The 20,718-nt window shown below is 37.9% G+C and overlaps 1 protein-coding gene across 2 annotated transcripts; it reads right to left on the bottom strand.

Annotated features, from left to right (window-relative positions):
• Window positions 1-102: 102 nt before the first annotated feature.
• On the bottom strand, window positions 103-17,358 carry Htatsf1 (HIV-1 Tat specific factor 1). Of its 2 annotated transcripts, XM_090325742.1 has the most exons (10): window positions 17,239-17,358; window positions 16,716-16,953; window positions 14,966-15,146; window positions 14,584-14,631; window positions 14,000-14,154; window positions 11,928-12,091; window positions 11,375-11,474; window positions 4,029-4,118; window positions 2,900-3,037; window positions 103-1,941 (listed from the first exon to the last, which is right to left on the bottom strand). In XM_090325742.1, exons 2-10 carry the CDS (start codon window positions 16,899-16,901, stop codon window positions 733-735), a joined length of 2,271 nt encoding a protein of 756 aa, XP_090181868.1. In that variant the 5' UTR covers window positions 16,902-16,953; window positions 17,239-17,358; the 3' UTR covers window positions 103-732. The 2 variants fall into 2 exon arrangements, with proteins under 2 accessions (XP_090181868.1, XP_090181869.1); XM_090325743.1 differs by lacking the exon at window positions 17,239-17,358 and having other exon boundaries at window positions 16,716-17,016.
• Window positions 17,359-20,718: the final 3,360 nt, after the last annotated feature.

The following is a 20,718-nucleotide window of genomic DNA, read 5'->3' as shown; positions in this document are numbered from 1 at the left end:
TATAAGCTGTGTAGTATGTGTACATACATATTTCTAGGGAGCAGTTTCCTAACTTCCATCAACTTCCAAAAGGGCTCAGAGAGGCTAAGAAATAGTACCTGATAGAATTCATTGATTTTTCCTATATTGGCAATGATTAAAGCTGTGGTCTACAGGAAATTCAATTTTTCACATATAGGAGTCAATTTTAATGGAAACAGGGCAGAAAATGGACAGTCCGCAAGGAGTACATATGAGGAAAAATACAGTGTTATATCAACTATGAGTTTATGATCATGTTCTGGTTTAGAATGTGGAAAGAGGGACAAGAGTGGCCACATAAACTGGAGACAAAGCTATCAGGGATTTAGCAATACCATGAACTTAAAATGAAACTTAATTCAAGTCCAACTTTTAGGTTTCGCAGATTATCAACTTATTTTTTATTTTTGAATATCACAAACTTCAATCAGAATACTTTTAAAAATATTCTTTTGCATGCATTTAACAAATCTGACAAAAGGGCAAGTATCCAGTTTACTTGCCTTTCACCTATGAATATTTAAATGAAAAGCCAGTTAAGATATATTTAAAATCTATAGGAACACATATAGGTAACAATGAAAAATTTCAACGCAATAATGCATTCTGCACCCTACAACTATGCACATGTTCATTTACTACTACTAGTGATGACCCTGAAGCACAGGCAAATGGAGATGGAGGGTTCTCCCTAAAAGCAAGTGTAAGGGATTAAACATCATCATTTTCCTCCTCCTCCTCGTCTTCATCTTCGTCATCACTACTGAGAACGAAGCTGCTGCCTGCGGACAGAGGCCCATCTTCCTTCGCATTTGTTACAGTCCCTTTTTCATCAGAATCCTCAAACAACTTGTCATTGGAACCTTCCTCCTCATCAAATGACTTCTCATTGGAATTGTTATCCTCAAACAACTTCTCGTCGTCCTCATCTTCCTCTTCCTTTAGATCTGCATCTTCTTCTTCCTTTTCATCTGAGTCTTCAAACAATTTTTCATCGGCATTATCTTCTTCCTCTTTCTCATCAGATTCTTCACCCTCTTTTTCCTCTGCATCTTCTTCCTCTTCTTTCTCATCAGACTCATCATCAAAAACCTTGTCATACATACCTTCGTCTTCCTCCTTTTCTTCTGAGTCTTCATCTAATTCTCTCTCGGAGCCTTCCTCATCCAACACCTTCTCAGAACCATCATCAAAGTCAGACTTGTCAGTGTCATTTTCTTCTAACTCTTTGTCAAGATTGTCAGCAAACTCTTTGTCAGAGCCATCTTCATCAGAATCTTTACCCAGACCATTTTCTTCAATTTCTTTTTCAGAACCTTCTTCACACTGCTTTTCAGAGCAGTCTTCAGATTCTCTCTCTGAATCTTCCTCTTCTGACTCTTTATCCTGTTCTTCACATTCCTTGTCCAGCTCACTGTCTTCAGAAGCTTGTGGAAGGCCATTCTCTTCACAATCATTTTTCACTATCTTCTTAGACTCTCTTTCAGAGCCATTCTCTTTTACTTCCTTTTTAGAACAACCCTCTCCGAGCCCTTTTTCGGGGCAGCCTGTTTCACATGCTGTCTTGGAGCAGCTTCCTTCAGACTCTTTGGTGGAGCAACCTTCTTGAATCTCTTTCGCAGGCCCATCCTCTTTAACATCCTTCCCTGAAGCAGTGTCTTCGAATTCTTCTCCATCTTCCATCTTTTCAAACTTCTTCTCATCAACAGGTTCTTCAAATGCCATTCCAGTCGGAGCGTCCTGATCATTCACATCAGGTGCACCTGTGTGCTCTGAAAAATGCCTTACTCTAGAAGGCCCTGCCTTTTCGGGAGCACAGACAGAATTTGAACGCTGAAGGCCTCTGTTTGCCTCCGGAGCATTCAGGAATTCTTCCCATCCTTTCAGCCTCTCCTCTCTTTCTCGTGAGGTCTCCTCAACCTGCGGATAAGTAGAAACTGCCATTAAAATGAGTTAAAAGCAAAAACAAGTATCAGCTTCTTCAAGCGTTTCTAATATTGATTAAAGTTCTCTGATTTTGTAAGGCAACTCTTCTTAGGAGACTCAAGTCATTTTTTTTTATCTTTAGTCTTCACTTGCCAAAATTTATACCTTGGCAGGGAGTTTGGCCTAGTGGTAGAGTGCTTGCCTAGCATGCATGAAGACACAGGTTCAATTCCTCGGTACCATATACACAGAAAAACTGGAAGTGGTATTGTGGCTCTAGTGGTAGATCACTAGCCTTGAGGAAAGCCCAACAACAATGTTCAGGCCCTGACTTCAGTCCCTAAGAATGGGAAACAAACAAACAAAACCTTTATACCTTAACTGACTGACCTTAAAGAAGAGTATTTAAATAGCTACAAACACCTCAGTACTAGAGAACGAAGAAAGAAAAAACACTTGTGTTTAATATTTTTTTCCTATTACTACTTTGAGAAGCCTCAAAATCCCAGAGTTACAAAAAAAACCCCTACAGAAGGCATTGGTGTACCACACCTGTAATCCTAGCCACTCAAGAGGCTGAGAGCTGAGTACTGTATTTCAAAAGCAAGCAGAGGCAGGAAAGTCTGTAAGATTTTTATTTCCAATAAACTTCCAAAAAACGGGCAGTTTAGTAATGGCTCAAATGGTAAAGTGCTAACCTTGACAAAAAGAGCTCAGGGGCGGTACCTAGGTCTTGAGTTCAAGCCCTCAGGATTGGCATGCACACATGCACGTGTGTGTACATGCGCTACGCACTCACACTGAGACTGAATTTTTTTTCTCTATCCTCAGAATGCACATTCTCATGTGAAGCAAATAGTTATATGAAGTCATTAAGCCAAAGACCCCAATTCAATGCAGAGAACTGCTAAGTTAGTGCTTTACATGAAACAATTCTGTTTCAATAATTTACCTGATAATCAGTAGTCCCATCCCATGCTTGGGCAGTGATTTGACGGCCACCAAACCACCTTCCATCAAGGGTTTGAATACAATAATCAGCTTCCTCAGGCTCTTTGAAGGACACAGAGGCCACACCATCTGGATGCCTCTAAGAAAGAAAGAATGACAGGTAAGATTAAACCAAAAACACACTTGATGAAGTACATAAGTAGCATTCTCTGATAGTAGCTAAAAGAATTCATGAACTCTTCCCTTTTTATCCTCAGTGACATGCAGTAAGCTGCTGTTTTAGCTTCATCATAACTAACAAGAACCAAGCACAAAGTCCTTTCTGTTAATACTACCTAGTGACAGACAAGAGTATGACTGTTAAAACTGAAATTCGACGTTAGTCACACTGGGACTAAATTCTGGCTGTCAGTTACTAGCTGCACAAACCTTGGGCAAGATGCTCTATTCCCAAGATTCATCTGTAAAGTGGAAAGGTTGTGAGCTAACAAAGTGAAATAATATGTAAAGAGGCTAGTAGCACATCAGCAATCAATGGTGACTCTTATTTATTGTGTGTCAATTTTGGGAGTAAATGAAGGGTGAAAGAGGGGAACTATGTCAGAGAAAAATTTTCCTGATTGTTCCAAACACAGAGGGGGTGGATAGGAAACTGTAAACTCTCATGTATATTTCTTATACTTTCTTTCAGTTTATCACATACTCTTTTTAAAAAGTGATCATAAAAGGGCTGGGAGCTTGGCCTAGTGGTAGAGTGGTTCCCTTGCATGCACATAGCCTTGGGTTTAACTCCTCGGTACCATATACACAGAAAAAGCTGGAAGTGGTGCTGTGGCTCAAGTGGCAGAGCACTAGCCTTGAGAAAGGTTGAGGATAGTGCCAGGGCCCTGAGCTGAAGCCCCATGACTGGCAAAAGAAAAAAAAAGTAACCATAAAGAGAAATAACAAAGGTAAATAAATTCATCAAAGCCTTGGCTTGTAAACCATGTGAATCTAATCATAGTGAACAAGCAGACCTACTATATAAAAACATGAATCAAAAGTCTAGGGCCAACCTGATGTCCAATAATCATTTGATAAACTATAAGAATGACTGCTTTCAGGTTCATTTGTGCAGGCCATGAACTTACATCAAAGAGAAGGAGCTTCTTAATTTGTCCAAACTTTGAACATTCAACTCGAAGATCTTCTCTGATCTCATTCAGCACCAGTGGATCATCCTGCAAAAACAAACATGCTTAAGATGGACTTGGTTCTGACTGGGAGTTTGCTTAAAGATGTTTACACGCTACAAAGCTAAAAAAAAGAAATTGAAATTAAGTGAAGTTAGACTACTATAATCACTATTACTAGTACAGGTCGGCCTGCTTTCAGACACAGGAAAGGGACAATCATAGCAGAGAGCAAATGTCCACAGTGGCAAAGCAAAAGGAAGGTAAGTGGGAACTGGAAATCCCAAATTAACAGTAATTGTAAGAGAAGTCCTAGTACTAATTCCTCAATCACACTGCATAATTGTACTGATGAAAGCCTTTGTTTTGTGTTTCACACAGATTCCTACTTACAGAAATATAATAGAAATAGCCCTTTCACTGCCTAAATGGTATAAGTTTGTCTTTTTGTACTTCTAAGTTTCTGTTTTAATTCCTAAGATAAACTTGATAATGATTCCTGTTTCTAAGCTCTTGCCACACTACCACAAAACTCCACACTACAAAGAAAACTAGAATGCATTAAACACACTAAAACTATTGTGCATTTATGCTGGTGCTTTCTTATGATTGTGAGTATATTAAATTCAAAGACTGGTACTGGTGGTTCTTGCTTGTAATCCTGGCCACCCAGGAGGCTGAGATCTCAGAATCAGCGTTCAAAGCCAGACCAGGAAGAAAAGTCTATGAGACCCTTGTCTCCAATTAACCACCAAAAAGCCAGAAGTGAAGATGTAGAGTAACAGCATTGAGCAGAACAGACATACAATAACATGGAAGCCTAAGTTCAAGTCCCAGTACCAGCACACACACACACGCACGCACACACACACACACGCACACACACACACACACACACACACACACACGCACGCGCGCACACACACACAAATATTCTGCTGCTTTCACACACAAAAGGTTCATACAGAGTATATATGCTTAGTGTCTTTTCTTGGTTCCAGTTCTGGGGCTTGAACTCAAGAGTCTGGACATTGTCTCTGAGATTCTTTGGCTCAAGGCTAGCATGCTACCACTTGAGCAGAGCTCCACTCTGGCTTTCTGATAATAGTTTATTGGAGATAAAAAGTCTCACACTTTCTTGCCTGGGCTGGCTTTGAACCGAAATCCTCAGCTCTCAGCCTCCTGAGTAGCTAGGATTACAAACGCAGCCACTGGCTCTTAATGCCATTTTTCAATTGGAATTTTTTTTATACTTCAAGCTTCAGAATCTTCAGAAAAAAGGCTCAGAACAATCTCTATTACCAAGTCGAATTTTTACTACAAACAAATATAAATGAAGATCTGTGAATTTCTATTGAAGCCCATTTATATATTCTAGGAAACGTTTAAGTGTATCTTTCTTACCTGTTTTTTTTTTTAACCAACAGAAGGTGAACCATAATGAACCACCACGAAGTGGCTTCCCTCCTCTAAAATTCTCCCAAAAGCAAAGGTAAACAACTGGTAGGCTGTTACTGAATTCAGATTTAGGTTCTGAAATATAAAATCCTAATCATCTGCAGAAATCTAAACCTGTACCTAGCAGGTTATATTATTTTTCCACTTAGAAAACCAATTTTGAAGAAGGCACTGTTTTATACATAATTATCAGACCTGCTTAGAAAACCAATTTTGAAGAAGGCACTGTTTTATACATAATTGTCAGACCCACAAAGAATGGAGATGGATCCTAAAAGGGCTTTTGGAAATTAGAGGTATAAAGGTCTTTTGGTAATTAGGTTCTAGTGATGTTGCTGAAACCTTGTTTGCCTGAATTTTGTATACTCCACAGAATATAGCACAAAATTTTATATATAACAATCTCAATAAAGACATTTTCAGAGTTTGATAAACTGTTCTTTTCTTTGGGGGTTAGTACTGGGTTTTGAACTCATGAGCTTTAAGCTTACTAGGCAGGCTCTCTACATAGCTGTTTTTTGTTTTAGTTTTTAGTGGTCATGGTGCTTGAATTCTGGGCCTGGGTACTGTTCCTGAGCTCTTAGCTCAAGTCACTAAGTGCTCTACCACTTTTAGCCATGGCACCACTTCTGGATTTCTGGTGGTTTACTGGAGGTAAAGAGTCTCAAGGACTTTTGTGTCTGGGCTGGCTTTGAACCATGATCCTCAGATCTCAGCTTTCTGAAGTAGCTAGGATTACAGGCATGAGCTATCGGCACCCAGCTTTACATAAGCTGTTTTCAACATCCTCCTTTTATTCACCAAGAAATTTCAGGGTTATATAAAAAAAAAGAAAAACAATTACAGGTAAGTACATAGCAAACTTTGAATTTGAATGTGATTCTCTGTAAGGTGGGGGGAGTCACCAACTTCATTTCTATGTGAACATTTCAATGTTCTTCCTACATGACATTAATTCTTAGCCTAAGTCTTCTCAGGCCTATTTTTACTTATAGCAGCTTGAAAAGCTATCATTATTGCCTAATATTTAAAGATAACACTCCCTCCTTTAGGAAGAATCTAACCTAGCAAGCTGCACATGGAATTTTTCTAAAGATGAGACACTGTACAACAGACCAGAGTCTAAAATCAGACTCATGCACTGAAAGCCTCTGCAGTCATCTCTTCAAATTCTATTTCCAGAAGAGATAAGCCTGGTTCTCATGCCTTTCCAATCTAAACTTAAAATGCCTAAGTTGGATACAGGAAAAATGACTGCTCCAAACTGAGGTGTGCTCAAAGTGTGACACGTACATCAGATTTTGAAGATCAGATTTGGTGCTAAAGCACCAAAAGAAAAAATCTAATATAATCCAATTGCTAATTAATATTTTTGGTATTCATGGCATGTTTAAGTTATAATATTTTAAATATATTGGTTCATACAAAATGTCTCATTAAATTTAATTTCAGTAGTTTTATATTTTTATTGAGGCTACAGAAAAAAATTGACGTATGCATGTGGCTCAAATTGTATTTCTATTGGACAGTTGTGATATGTACAAGAAGAGATTTAACAAACAATGACTTTATAAAAATAATGGGTGAACTGAATACATAAAGAATGTGAGCACAAAGGTCTACAGCTAAATTCCTGCTGTCTAAAACAAAACCAAACCCTCAGAGATGTCTGATAAGATGCTTGAGAGAGAGTCAATCATCTGGGGAGTGACAGATAATTCAGCCTGTCAGGGAGCTTGGAAAATGACTGAAAGGGAGATATGTTACCCTCCAAAAGTCAGTAGTCTTCAAATTAAGATAGGGAAGTCCTTGAGTTCATCTTGTGTGATTGTTGTTCTTAATGTGCTATTATTTCTCTTGTCTTTTTTTGTCCTTATGGTTTATTTCATGTTGTTACTTTGTATCTGACTTTGTTCCCTGGTATACTATACACACTTTTCTTTGTTTATTTGAATTAGGAAAGGGAAGGGGAAAAAATAAGATGATTGTAAAGGAGGACAAAAACATGAGAAGGTTCAAGAATTAATGCACCTATTACCTGATGGATGTAACTCCTCTATGCATTATTCCAACAATAAAATTTAAAAAAAAAGAAAGAAAAAAAAGAATGTACGCCTTTAATGTTTACTCTGATATCAGAATACTTTTAGGAATGTAGCTTCTAGTATTAATCAACTATTTGGAATAAAAACACGCTCCATCCCCACACTAATCCATCCATTCCCTTCGGGTAACCTGACAATTCAAATTTTTGTTTTCTTATAAAGGCTCAATGCTGCTGTCTCACAGTAAATTCATATGTTGTCTTTGGTCAAATCAGAGATTCCCTAAAATTGTGTCAATAATTACATTACAAGGCAGCTATAGTGGCTCACTCCTATAGTCTCAAGCACTCAGGAAGCTGAGGCAGTAGGATCCTAAATTCAAGGCTAGCCTGGGTTATATAATGACTCAAAACAACAACAAAAAAGTAGTTATATAATGCCTATACCACTATTTACCAATAATTTCTGTGATAATGCAATTTTATATGTGCACTATCCAAGAGTACAAACCTACAAGAACCTAGTACAAGGATGGAAGAGAAACATATTTATGTTTAACTAACTTAAATTCTAAATAATCATTTGTTGCTACAGTCTATCCCACTGGATCTCATGCATCTTTTCTGATACACTTTGAGGCCCAGGTCCACAAAAACAGTCAAAGAAAATTAAGACATGTCATTCCTCTTGCTGAGAAGCCATCATCAAGCTAGTTGGACCACTTGACGTTAGGCAGGTTTGCAATCATGGGCAGCATGCTCCAACATAGACTTCTTTCCTTTTGAACTCTGAACCTACCACTGCCAAGATGTTGCCTTTACCACCCTGTGAATCAAAGCAGCTGAAGAAAAAACTTGGCTACTTTTACAAAGAGGCTAAAGATGAAAATGTCTTATCCAGGGGCCTGGAGTTTGGCCTAGTGGTTAAAGTGCTTGCCTAGCATGCACGAAGACCCGGGTTCAATTCCTCGGTAACTCACATACATAGCAAAAAGCCGGAAGTGGTGCTGAGGCTCAAGTGGTAGAGCTCTAGCCTTGAGAAAGTCCAAGGACAGTGCTCAGGCCCTGAGCCCAAGCCCAGGACTGGCAAAAAAAAAAAAAAAAAAAAAGAAAATGTCTTATCCATTGGGTAAATAAAGACTCTGGCTCGGAAGTTAGCAGGAATCCCATCTATTTTCAGCTATTCTTCATATAAATACTGGCTAGGATTAAAGATACAGTTCAATGGTAAAGCTGTATCATGCTTAGCATTCACAAGGCCCTTGGTTAGACTGGCAATACAGTATTAAATAAATGAGACAAAGTCCTAGCACCCACTGAGCTCACATACCAGCAACGAGGTAAAACTGTTTCTGATAATAAATGCAATGGAAGGAATCAAAACAGAATAACTGAAAAGTAAGGTTTATACTAAATCAAGAGAAAGGATTGTTTTTAAATAATCAAGATTTTGTTAAACATGAAGCTTTTATTTTGAAAATGCCAAGTAGATAAAATTTGTAATGATCATTGTAGAAAAAAATGTAGCTTCTGGGAACAAATATTTTTTGAGCTAGGAAAAGGTAGGTGTGCCCTCAGTGACAGACTGAAATGAGGAATCTCAATGAGCAAGGCAAGAGAGGAAAGAAAAAATGCAGAGAAAGACAAAGGAGGAAGAAGGAAGAGATTGTGAAACAGAAATTTGAATTAAGTATGTAATTACATTCATATTTGAATGTTACAAGTATGAAATATGTGAATCAAGGACTTCAAGCCATAAAAATTAATGTCACCTAAATAAAATACAGATAAAATGTGTCTTGTGGAATATCTATATATTTCTTTTAAACTCCCACCTGGCAAGGACAGCATTTCAAAAATCAACTACAAGCAGGGCACAGTGGCTCATACCTGTAATCCTATCTACTCAGGAGGCTGAGATCTGAGGATCGTGGTTCAAAGCCAACCCGGGTACTAAAGTCCATGAGACTCCACTTAATCACTCCAATTAACCACTAGACTCCAATTAACCACTAGAAAACTGGAAGTGGCACTGTGGTTCAAGGGGTAGCCTTGAGCTGAAGAGCTCAGGGACAAAGCCCGGGCCCAGAGTTCAATCCCCACAACCAAGCAAAAAAAAAAAATCAACTACAGCTAGGTGCCAGTGGCTCATGCCCATGATCCTAGCTATTTGGGAAGATGAGAATAGGAGGATTGTGGTTGAAGGCCAGCTTATGCAGAAAGGCTCATGAGGTGCCCTTCTCAACCCACAGCTGAGCACAGCAGCATGTGCCTGTCATCCTAGCCAGCCAGCCCAGGCAAAGAAGTCCATTAGAGTCTGTTTCCAGGACATGAAGCTAAATACAGTGACATGCACCTGTGATCCCAGTGACAACAGGAAATCTAAAAGCAGGCAGATTCTGGCTCCAACTAGAAGCAAAACTCCATCCTAAAAATATCCAATGAAAAGCAAGGCTGCAGTAGATTGAGCCAGCCTACTGAGGTCAAGGCCTTTGTTTCAAACTAAGATCCTCCCAATCTATTTTACTAATATCTGAGATTAGAGGCATGAGCCACCCAACCCCCACCTTGTACCTCTACTTCCATCTCTCCCTACTGGGGATATTATCATTAGTGGAAAAGCAATTTTTTTCTATGATAGCATGAGAAGAAATCTTCATAATGGAAAATTCCAGTTTTACAAATGTTCCAATCTCAACCAATGTCATTCTTGTACTTAGTTTGTAAACAATGTCTAAATGAGAATATCATTTTGGGTCCCTTAGAGGGCACCCCTATATGGTCTTATGTGAACAGTATCATAACATTCTGCTAACTGCCACTGAAGAGTTTTGTTAACAATGGTGTTCTGAAAACCACAATCCACTATTTTGTATAACGGACAGAATCTCATTAAATTAAGGTTTTTTTTTTAAAGAGTCAAACTTCAGTAGGAAATTTCTTTGCAACTATGATACTGACTGGCTCCATTAAAACTAATCTCTAGTTGTTGAATTGCTCTCAATATTCACAATTTGTTCCCATCAGCATTAGTACTGTGATATTTCTTAAGTATTTCTCATATCAAGTTGCTATTGTCTGAGGCCACAGTATGAGTATTAAGCAGAGATACCTGGGATATAATTGAAAGGACATTGTAATCTGAGCTACTCAGGAGGCTGAGATCTGAGAGCAGCACTTTGAAGCCAACCTGGGCAAAAAAGTCCATGAAACTCTTACCTCTAATTAACTAGCAAAATATTAAAGGAGCTATAGCCCAAGTAGTAGTTTGCTAACCTTAACAAAAACGCCAAGGGACAGCTCCTAGGTTCCTGAGTTCATGCCCTAATACTAGAATGGACACACACACACACACACACAGAGAGAGAGAGAGAGAGAGAGAGAGAGAGAGAGAGAGAGAGAGAGAGAGAAAGAGAGAGAGAGAGAGAGAACACTGAGCTTAACAAAAAGGGGAAATTTTTAAGAATTACAATGATTCTTGGTTCCATTATACTTTTTGGCCAGTCCTGGGCTTGAACTCAGGGCCTGAGCACTGTTCTTGGGCTTTCTCAAGGCTAGATTTCTACCACTTGAGCCACAGCAACACTTCCGGCTTTTTTTTTATGTATGTGGTACTGAGGAATCAAACCTGGGTTTTCAAATGTGCTAGGCAAGCACTCCAAGGCCAAACTCCTAGCCCTTGACTCCATTTTCTACAAACATAAAATGGGATGTGCAAAGATAAAGATAGGGCAAATAAACTTTGAGAATCCTTGAAAAAGGGCATATTGGTATTTCTATGTGTTAAAAGACTATTTCCTACCTCAAAATCTGTAGGGTGGAACATATTTTTGATGATGACAACTCGCTCATGACGCATCCGGGATGGTCCAGCTCTCCTCTCAGGTCTCCAATCCAACTGTCTAATTCAATAAAATAGCAGAAATTGAATTTGGGCTCAATTAGTTAGAGAGAAAAATGTTAATATAATCTTGATTATTTAATAGATAATTATTTTATCCTAAAAATAATATGCATTTTAGTCACAGTTCCTCTATACATCTTTCTGAAATGAAAATAGTGGCACAAAAAATTGGCTCTTGATATAGCTGACTTCAATCTACACTGAAAATGAACTAAAGGTTCTAATGTACAAGTCTAAACTATATATTAGTTAATTTAATATTCAATATTTTCTTAGCACATAGCTTCTCTTAGCTTAGTTAAGCTCCCTATTTGTTTTATTACACTACCATTGCCAGTCTGCTGACTAACTACAGAAGATTCCTGATTATTACTTTAAAAAAACTGTAGACATACAGGTGGCAATTGCAAAAAATGTACTTTAAGTTTATTACACGAGGCAAAATACATACTTCTGCTGCATAGACAGTTTCTTCTTATAATCTCTGCACTTCTTCTTCTTCTTAGAGGCATCATATTCCCCTTTTAGTTGAAACTTTGCAACCTCGACATGCAACTTATAGCCTCTAATTTCATCTTCATCCAACAGCTTCAATGCAAGTTCCACCGATTCTCTCTTTATAAAGGAGAAATAAAATATAATCAGTCAATGGTAAAATGGAGTCATTCAATTATATTTAGATGAATGGTAACTATGTAACTTTTGGATAAAGAACTCTATTATAAAAATCAGGAAACATGGAGGACATAATTATACCTCACCAGTTGCGTGAACTTGGGTAAGTTAATCCAAGTTCTTGGTGTCCCAATTTCTTTATTGATAGAATTAAACAGCAATGCCTTAGACACAGCTCATGATAAAACAATATGGAGTAATTCATGGAAAAGTTAGGGATTAACAGCACATATCAGATTTTCAATAAACTATGCTAATAGATAATTTTGCCGTTTCGAGTTCCAATATTGAGGAAAGATGACTTGTGTGATTTCTGAGGTACATTCTACTTTTAAACTCCTATAATATTCATACTTACTGAATGACTCAAGGAATTAGGAACAGTATAATCAGCCTTAACTTTTAACCTTCATCATGTAATATGTGGGTCAGTAATTCACTGATAAATAGAATATAAATTTGATGGTTTATATGCTAGATAAATTACAGATTCTGGGTCCTTCACAAATAAGATAGTATCAGATGCAAACCCAGTTAAAGATTAGGGGTTCAGAAGCAACACAAAAGAACAACTGATTTGGATGCTAGTGGTTTACTCCTGTAATCCTAGCTATTCAGGAAGCTGAGATCTGAGGATCATGGTTCAAAGCCAGCCTGGGTAGGAAAATGTCCCTGAGATTCCTATCTTCAAGGAACCAGCAAAAAGCCAATAGTTTATGGCTCAAGTGGTAGGATGCTAGCCTTAAGCGGAGATTAAAAAAAAAAAACAACTCAGAGAAGCACTCAGGCACTGAGCTCATGCCCCAGGATTGACACAAGGTTTAAAAAAAAAAAGGACAACTGAACTCAGCTGTTCACATCAAGCATGGATCTTGTCACAATTAACTATTTTTCTGGAATTCAATTAGGTTTGACAAACCTGTACTTTTTTATGAGCCCTAGAATGTATATATGGAATTTCATGAAACTCCTGGGAAACCAATGAAACCTCCTAAGAATCACTTCAGAAACTTTTAGTGACCCTTGCAGAATTTGTAAAACTCTCAAATCTTACATTGAACACTACAAAAGTGTCATACTAAAACAGTTATGGCTATGTCCCATATCCATTATGTGTAAGAACCAGGTCAAATATCTCATAACCAGGTCAAATCCTATCAATCACTCCAAAACTTGTTAGCTCAATCCTACCTGCTCCTGTTCCCACTAGGGTACTGTACATTCACAATACACCTGTGACATTTGTACTGCTACTTATGTATTTGTTACTTTGTAATTATTTTCAGATTGTATGAAAAATGTCACCACCAGATCCATTTCTTCTATACCTGGCAGCAATGTATAATATACCCATCTAAGTTGCCAAGTATTTCAGAAATGATGGCTGCCTTTGGCAATGAGCTTTTCCCAAGCAATTAATGGCCCCATGACCATACAAAGCTATGCAAATTTAATATTACTCTTTATTCTCTTCCATTTAAATCAGTGATCATATGTTATCATCCCCTGTATGGTATAAATTCAGAGATTGTAAAATTCCTTTAATGAACAGGCAGTTAGTAAATATTGTAAGTTTTGAAAGGCTCAAAGTTTATGCTGCAAGTAGTTAACTCTGCTAATTTTTAAGACAAAAGCATCTCAGTAACTTATTTATGAATTATTTTGTATTTTAAAAGAAAAATATTGGTAACAAACATAGGATATACACAAGAACCACCTGAAATTTATGGCTTTTTTATAGCTACTTTTGAATAATTCTTGGTTTAAGATACTATATATAAAAGATTACAGTCTTAGTTCCTGGATTCAAAATGGAAATAGAAGAAATTTATTTATCATATAACTAACCTTCAAATAACAGCAAAGCCCATCTCCTTTAAGATTTCCTTGATTATCTTTGTAAAGTTTAACCTTAAATTCTTCTGTCTGAGGATCTCTCATAATAATGCCAAACTTGGACATTAGTTGTATAAATTCATCCACTGTAATGTCCGGAGGCAAACCTGTAATTTTAGCAAATAAATGTAACATAATGCAACATATTAATAAAGTTGAGAGTTGCTTAGTATGCTAATTAGATATATACAAAGTAGGTGAGTCCAAAGCTGATTTCCTAAATGAACGCAAAATTCATATCTACAGAACTGAGGAACGTTCACATTATTTTTAATGCATTTCAACATACAGTAAAATTATGCTTTCTTCTGGCCTCCCTGACCCTGAAGGGGTAAACGGATAGGTTTCCTAAGAAGATGATAAGAATGGCATGTAAAGTTGCACACACTTCAATTTTCCTAGTTCTGTAATAAGCAAATTCTTTACTAATGTAAACAGTTGAACAAAAAATGGCATGAAAAAATGGAACAAGTAAAATCAGTTTGTGAAATGTCAAATATTTTTAGGCCTAAATTTATTTTAAAAGGCATACATACCAGAGACATACACATTTGTATTTCTGTCTTCTTCAACATGAAACCATCCTAAAAATCAAAAGTAAGATAAATGCTTGTAAGGAAAAATAAGAGTCACATACTGAAAGTTTGACAACAAGAAAGTTTTGTGAAACTTTTAGGAACTCAGTTACCCTTAAGAAGACTAAGAGAAACTAACTCAAATTGCTCCTTGGCTTTAAAATATTTGAACATCTTGATAAATAGTTTTAAAGTCCTATCTAAAATAAAGTCTATCTTGATTCATTATGAATGACATTGGTCTGACAAAAAGTTCATCTTACTATAATTCCTCACAGTAGGACTAAATGTTCAAATACATTTTTAACTTTTACACTCATGTTTTCAAGGTAGAACCATTTACCTGAGTCAGCCTTTCTTTTTTCTCCTTTCTTTTTGGAATCAGTGGTCTCAGGGGGTTTTGTTTGTGGAGATTCTTCTACAGGCTTACTGTTAGAGTCCTGGACATTTGCAGAGGAACTAGATGCACCATCATTAGAGAAGCCATAATTAGCCTGATATGTAGCAATGAAATCTTCAGTGATCTAAACAAGAAAATTAGTCCACACAGAAAAAAGTAAAAGTTAGTTCTGGCCATAAAACTATTTAAATGTGTTATAGTATATTATATTCAGTGAAAATATAGCAATCACTATATGGAACTGTTGTAGTTACACTTGAAAGAATAGTAACTTTGTATAGAAAAGTGTATGCCATATTAAAAAGATTAGTAACTAAGATCATCAACAGAAATATGTGAGGTAAGTTAAAGCATTTTCACTGGTGTTGGCAACTTAAGTTTTAGTTGTTTCATAAAAAAAATTAATAGTTTTCTAGAGTCTACCTGACTCAGGCTACAAATACAACTGATTAATGAAACAGTAACCAAGAAAAGCCAACCAACAATCTAATTACAAAAATCTCCATTAGATTCACAGGTAAATTTGAGCACACAACACAGATTCGGTATAAATGGAATGGGGTAAACAACCAGTATATAAAATGCTAATTTTAAATTTACCACTAGTTAACTCTTATGATGTTGTGTTAGAATAAAACCACTCCAATTTATATTCAACTTCTAAGCTTTGGGGAGAGAGTAGCATTTAAAATGGTATATATGCAGTTATGTCTTTGTATCCATCAATAATAAGCACAGAGAGAAATGGAGAAAATTTAGCCAAAGGCAGGGATATCAGTTACATAAAAAGATAAAGGTGGCAATTTGTTTGTTATCAAACTATTTCTCAAAATACTTAGATGGAAAGAAAGCCAATTTTCAGTCAAACTGGTATGAGTACATAGTGAAGTAGTAGATGTTAGCAATTTGGAGGGATTAGAATAAGTAGAATTACAAAAGAGAAAAGGAGAGTTGAACTAAAGAATTTTGAAAGTAAAATATTCACTCATATAAAGGGGTGTGATTTGTATTACTTGTTTGTAAGTCACTTAGTGGGGTCTCTGACACAGATGCCCTGCTTGGTGAAAGGCTTAGATTAACAGAGTACTTTTACCACAAAGTTTATAACACCAAAATTTTAACACTAGTTATTTTACTTCCAAGTTGAAATAAAATACTTAGCAATTTCCAAGTATTCTGAAGAAATGTACACAGATGTTTTCCCTGCTTCTGTAGTCATTGGTTGTGATGATATAGATACCATATAGATGTTGGAGGAGAAAATTCAGCACAATAATAAGTGTACAAAGAAGGTTTGATCAGGAAAAATATACAAATTGCTAGACTGAGAAGGCCCACAAGCTACATTGTGCACATAGCACATAAACTAAACATCTGAATAAGTAAAGGTAGCTATCTGAAACGAACAGTTATTAGACCTGGTGTTTTTCCACTTTGCAATGAAAGGCAGTCATCAATCCAATAATCAAGTATGACCTTCACAAAAAAATTAATAAGGCCTAAACAAGATATTGAAAAAAGCATGCTAAAGGTTAACGTTCCTTACATGTCAGTACTGCAATAGACAACAAAAAGACGCGTCACCATCCACGAGGGGCTAGGGCTAGGAACCTCAGCCAAGCGAATGTGCAAGGAGTACTCAGGAAGGCTTGCCAGGGGGCCCACTCCGCAGTGTCACCCACTGTGATCTTACCTTGGGGAACCATGCCTTCTTGTCCAGGTCCCACTCATACGGGGTATCAGTTGGCTGCTGTCCCAAAGGATCTGTTTCTCCATTGGGATCATTCTGGGTGTCTCCGTCCTTGGTGTCTCCATACAATTCTTGCATTCGTAATTGCTCATCAAACTCATCGTTTTTATCCAAGTTGTTGGCGCTCATGTTTCCTACTTAACCCAGGAGCCGGGCTCACAGAAGTGAGGCCAAAATGACTCTGGAGAGGAGCAAAGAAAGGGAGATCGGCCGCGGTATCAAGCTTGACTCTAGTCCAGCCGCCTCCCACCCCCCTTCCCCCGGCCCGCCTCCCTGCAGCGCCCCAGCAATCCCTGGGAAGTCGGAACCGCACCGCAATCGCCACACCCCCGCTCCGCCCAGCCACCCACCAAGCGCACCCGCGTACACGCATGCGCGCGCGCCATAGCCTACAACTCGGCCGCGCAGCGTCTCATGTGGCTGGCTTTGCGGGGTCTCGTTACGTGCCGCTCTGTCCTGGGCTTACCGGGAGCGCGTGAGCGCGCTGCCGCTGTCGCTGGAACCGCCACAAAGCAAATCTTGCACGAACTCAGCTCCCGCGGCAACGTGAGGGATTTGAATATGAAGCTCACGCTGACGCAGTCGCTATTTTCGATGCGTAGCGACGTCTAGGTCGCGTCGACACGCCTACTGTGGCGTCAAATGGCGCCGACGGAGACAGTATTCGAGGCGGGACGCCAGAGGGCGCTATAAGGCCGCGTGTCTACACTTACCAGAGTCCGCCTGTGGGCGGGGAAAGGCCCGCAGGGACCCACACCACCTAGGGACCTTGTGCTCGGCGGGTTTCCAGACTGGTCCGGTTGGATCTAGCTTCAGCCATAGCTCGAATGAGAGCGTGGGAACCTTCCCAAGCAGCAGGGATTGGGCGCGTGTTGCGGCAGCCATCTTGACGAAGTGGGTGGGGCGGATTGGACAACCTTCTCCAGCCCCGACAAAACGCTGTGCCTCCTTCGCCCCAATGCCCCTCCCCTGTGCTGGAAACAGGTCCTTTACTTGTTTGTAAACTATTGCCCCAGGATAGGGCTTCATTCTTGTTCATTTTAGTAGTACAAACACGTCTCACGCTAGGTAGTATCAAGTGCAAGGTGAATGAATGAGGGAAGGGTGTGTGGGAAGGCTAACTTTTCCTAGTCTCACCCCCGTTTTCAAAAAAAATCTGGTACCTTCCTCACACTACAGTTCTCTTATGGGAAGAAAGGAGGGGCGACAGATGCCTGCCCTTATGCTGTACGATTGGGAGGAGGGTTTCAGTGTAAACATCCCAGCTTGTAAACACTACCTTAACTGTCTCATTCAGTCCATTTCTACCTTTCGTGTGAAAAGGCAGCATCTGCTGACCTAAACAACAGCCTCGCCTTCGGAATCACACACACATTGTTGTGATTAAAGAGGTCTGTATTTGTAAATCGGGAAGATATTTATTGAGTTCCTAAGTGCCACAGACTGTTGAACGTTCTGGTCACACCAGTTACCAAGACAAGTATAGGCCAGGAAAACTTGATCATTGACAAACGATACGAATATATAATGATATAGAAACTTGACGCAACAGTTTTGGGCTTCACATGTCCGTGTGTTCAAAAGCTATTGAAGATGCAGAATTTTTCTTATGTGAATTATAGTACTTAATATTTACTGCTACATTATTAAAACTATCTTTGAAGCTTTTTAAAAAGGATAAAAAGTAAAAATGAATTCATAAAAATATCAGTATTGTAAGTTCAGAGTGGGAAAAGCTTCCCAGAAAAAAAAAACAATTATTGCTGTGGCTTACTTTGTAAACATAGTAGTTAAAGTGCAAATTGTTCAAAATGTTGGCTCTCCACTTACTATATCAATGAAAACAAAAAAAAATTGATTTTGTCTTCAATTACATTTTTTTCCTTGACTTTTTCTTTCGGTAGGAACTATTGGATATCTAAATTTACATATGCTTTAGGAATTTTATTAGGTTAGTTTAAACCTGTTATATTTCTTCCTCGGTCTAAAAATAGAATCCATCTCTTTTCAACAATATGCTCTTGCACTCTGATCTCGTCCCTCAATAACTTCACAGAATAGGTGGGTTAGGTTCTTTCCCACCCTCTCTCACATGACATGCATAAGTGCTTGCAATATTCACAGGATCACTCTCGAAAAGTGACCAAAATTTTTTCTTATATCTAAATCTCATGTCACCTAATCACGGTAGGTCCAAATGCTGCCTAGAAGACTGTGGGGGTGACCTAGAGAGATCCCATGTTTTAAAACTGCATTTGATGAAATAGGCCCAAAAAATGTCTCTTCAAGGAAGTATTATTATAAAACAAGTACGTGTAGAACCAATGCACAAAGACCCACTAAAAAAATTAAAAGGCATACCAGGAACCAGTTAGGAAGTTCCCCAATGGTAAAAAGAGCTTATTTTCCTATGTATTTATAGAATAACTCTCTAGAAACTAAGGCAATCTGCAAGCATCTTTGCTTTGTAACCTACATTTTTCAAGATACTTTGCAAGTTATATTCACTTGCAAAACCAGAAAACAGATATATCATTCTGAGAAACTCTGAAAATTTAAAGAGCTATACAAAACTACATTTTTAAATGGTGTTTTGAAGCTCACTAAACTTAGAAATGTTCTTCTCTGCACATATGTTAATTTTATTTTATTTAAGTAATTAATTTTTTGGGAGTCCTAGGGCCTTGAACTCAGGGCCTGAGAACTGTCCTTGGGCTTTTTCCTCAAGGCTCGTGTTCTACACGACTAGCCACAGCACAACTTCAGGCTTTTTTGTATATATGTGGTACAGAGGAATCGAACCCAGGTATTCCTGCATGCTACACAAGCATGCTACCATTACACCAAACTCCCAGCTCCACATCCAGTAATTTTAACACTTAGTTAAAATAAAAGGAACTCCTTCCAATAAAAATATTGACAGTAGCATGACCTAAGTTGCTTTAAATTGCAGAAATGCTTTAAAACCAAATTCAGGATGCAAATGTTATACTTTAGCACTTTCATTTTCAATGAAAGTTTTTTTGCTATATCAAACTCAGTGACTGTGTTTTCATGATTCAAAATTCATTTATTATTATGGCCCATATTCTAAAACCTGGGTAAAAGAAGACCCTGAAAACAATTGTAACATATGGACCATTTGTTTTCAAATTGTCTGCCTCTTCCTCTATCTAGAACTTCCAAAACACATGGATTCCTTCCAGTACTCCAGTAAGCAATGTGAAAAAAAATGTAAGTATTGAGCCCTACTGGTAAAGTTAGTCATGACAAGGATAATCTGTTAAGAGAGACCAATCTGAAAGTTAAAATTGTAGCTAATATTGTACAATTGTGTAGCTAAGCCTAGGTGGATAATGATGCCTTATAAAACTGTTTATGTTATTTCTTTTAAGTTAATTCTAAACTATGCTTAGTAGAGTACAGATGTTATTTTACTCAGAGTGAGAATAGAAAAATAATTTGGAGTTTTGTGATTTAAAAATCATAAATCTTTGGATTAAAATGGGTTCTTATCTCCAGGATAGTGAAACAAAAGCCATATAATGAATGATTGTTGTCCCCTAATGTACTATGTTGTCTCTCATCTCCTTTGCTGTCCCTTGGTTATCTCGTATTGGTATAGTATCTCACTTTGTTATCTGATATATTGAATTTATTTGTATTTGAATATTTGAAATTTGATAGGGAAGGGGGGAAAACCAAGACGGGTGGGGGGTGTGGGGGGGGAGGGAAACGGATACCAAGACATGTGAAAGGGTATCAATGTATGTGAATTAATGCACCTTCTATCTGGCAAATATCATGTAACCCTTTTACTAATTACAATAAAAAATAAAATAAAATGGGTTCTTATATTCTTTAGAAATAATATAGGATATAAAATTACACAAAGACATTGAAACTTTTATTTTATATTTATTTGCTTCCCACTTTTACAAGACCC

The sequence above is a fragment of the Megascapheus bottae genome, chromosome X (genome assembly GCF_031878675.1).
Source record: "Megascapheus bottae isolate mThoBot1 chromosome X, mThoBot2.hap1, whole genome shotgun sequence".
Lineage (NCBI taxonomy): Eukaryota > Metazoa > Chordata > Mammalia > Rodentia > Geomyidae > Megascapheus > Megascapheus bottae.
This window is presented reverse-complemented; position numbering and strand designations above follow the sequence as displayed.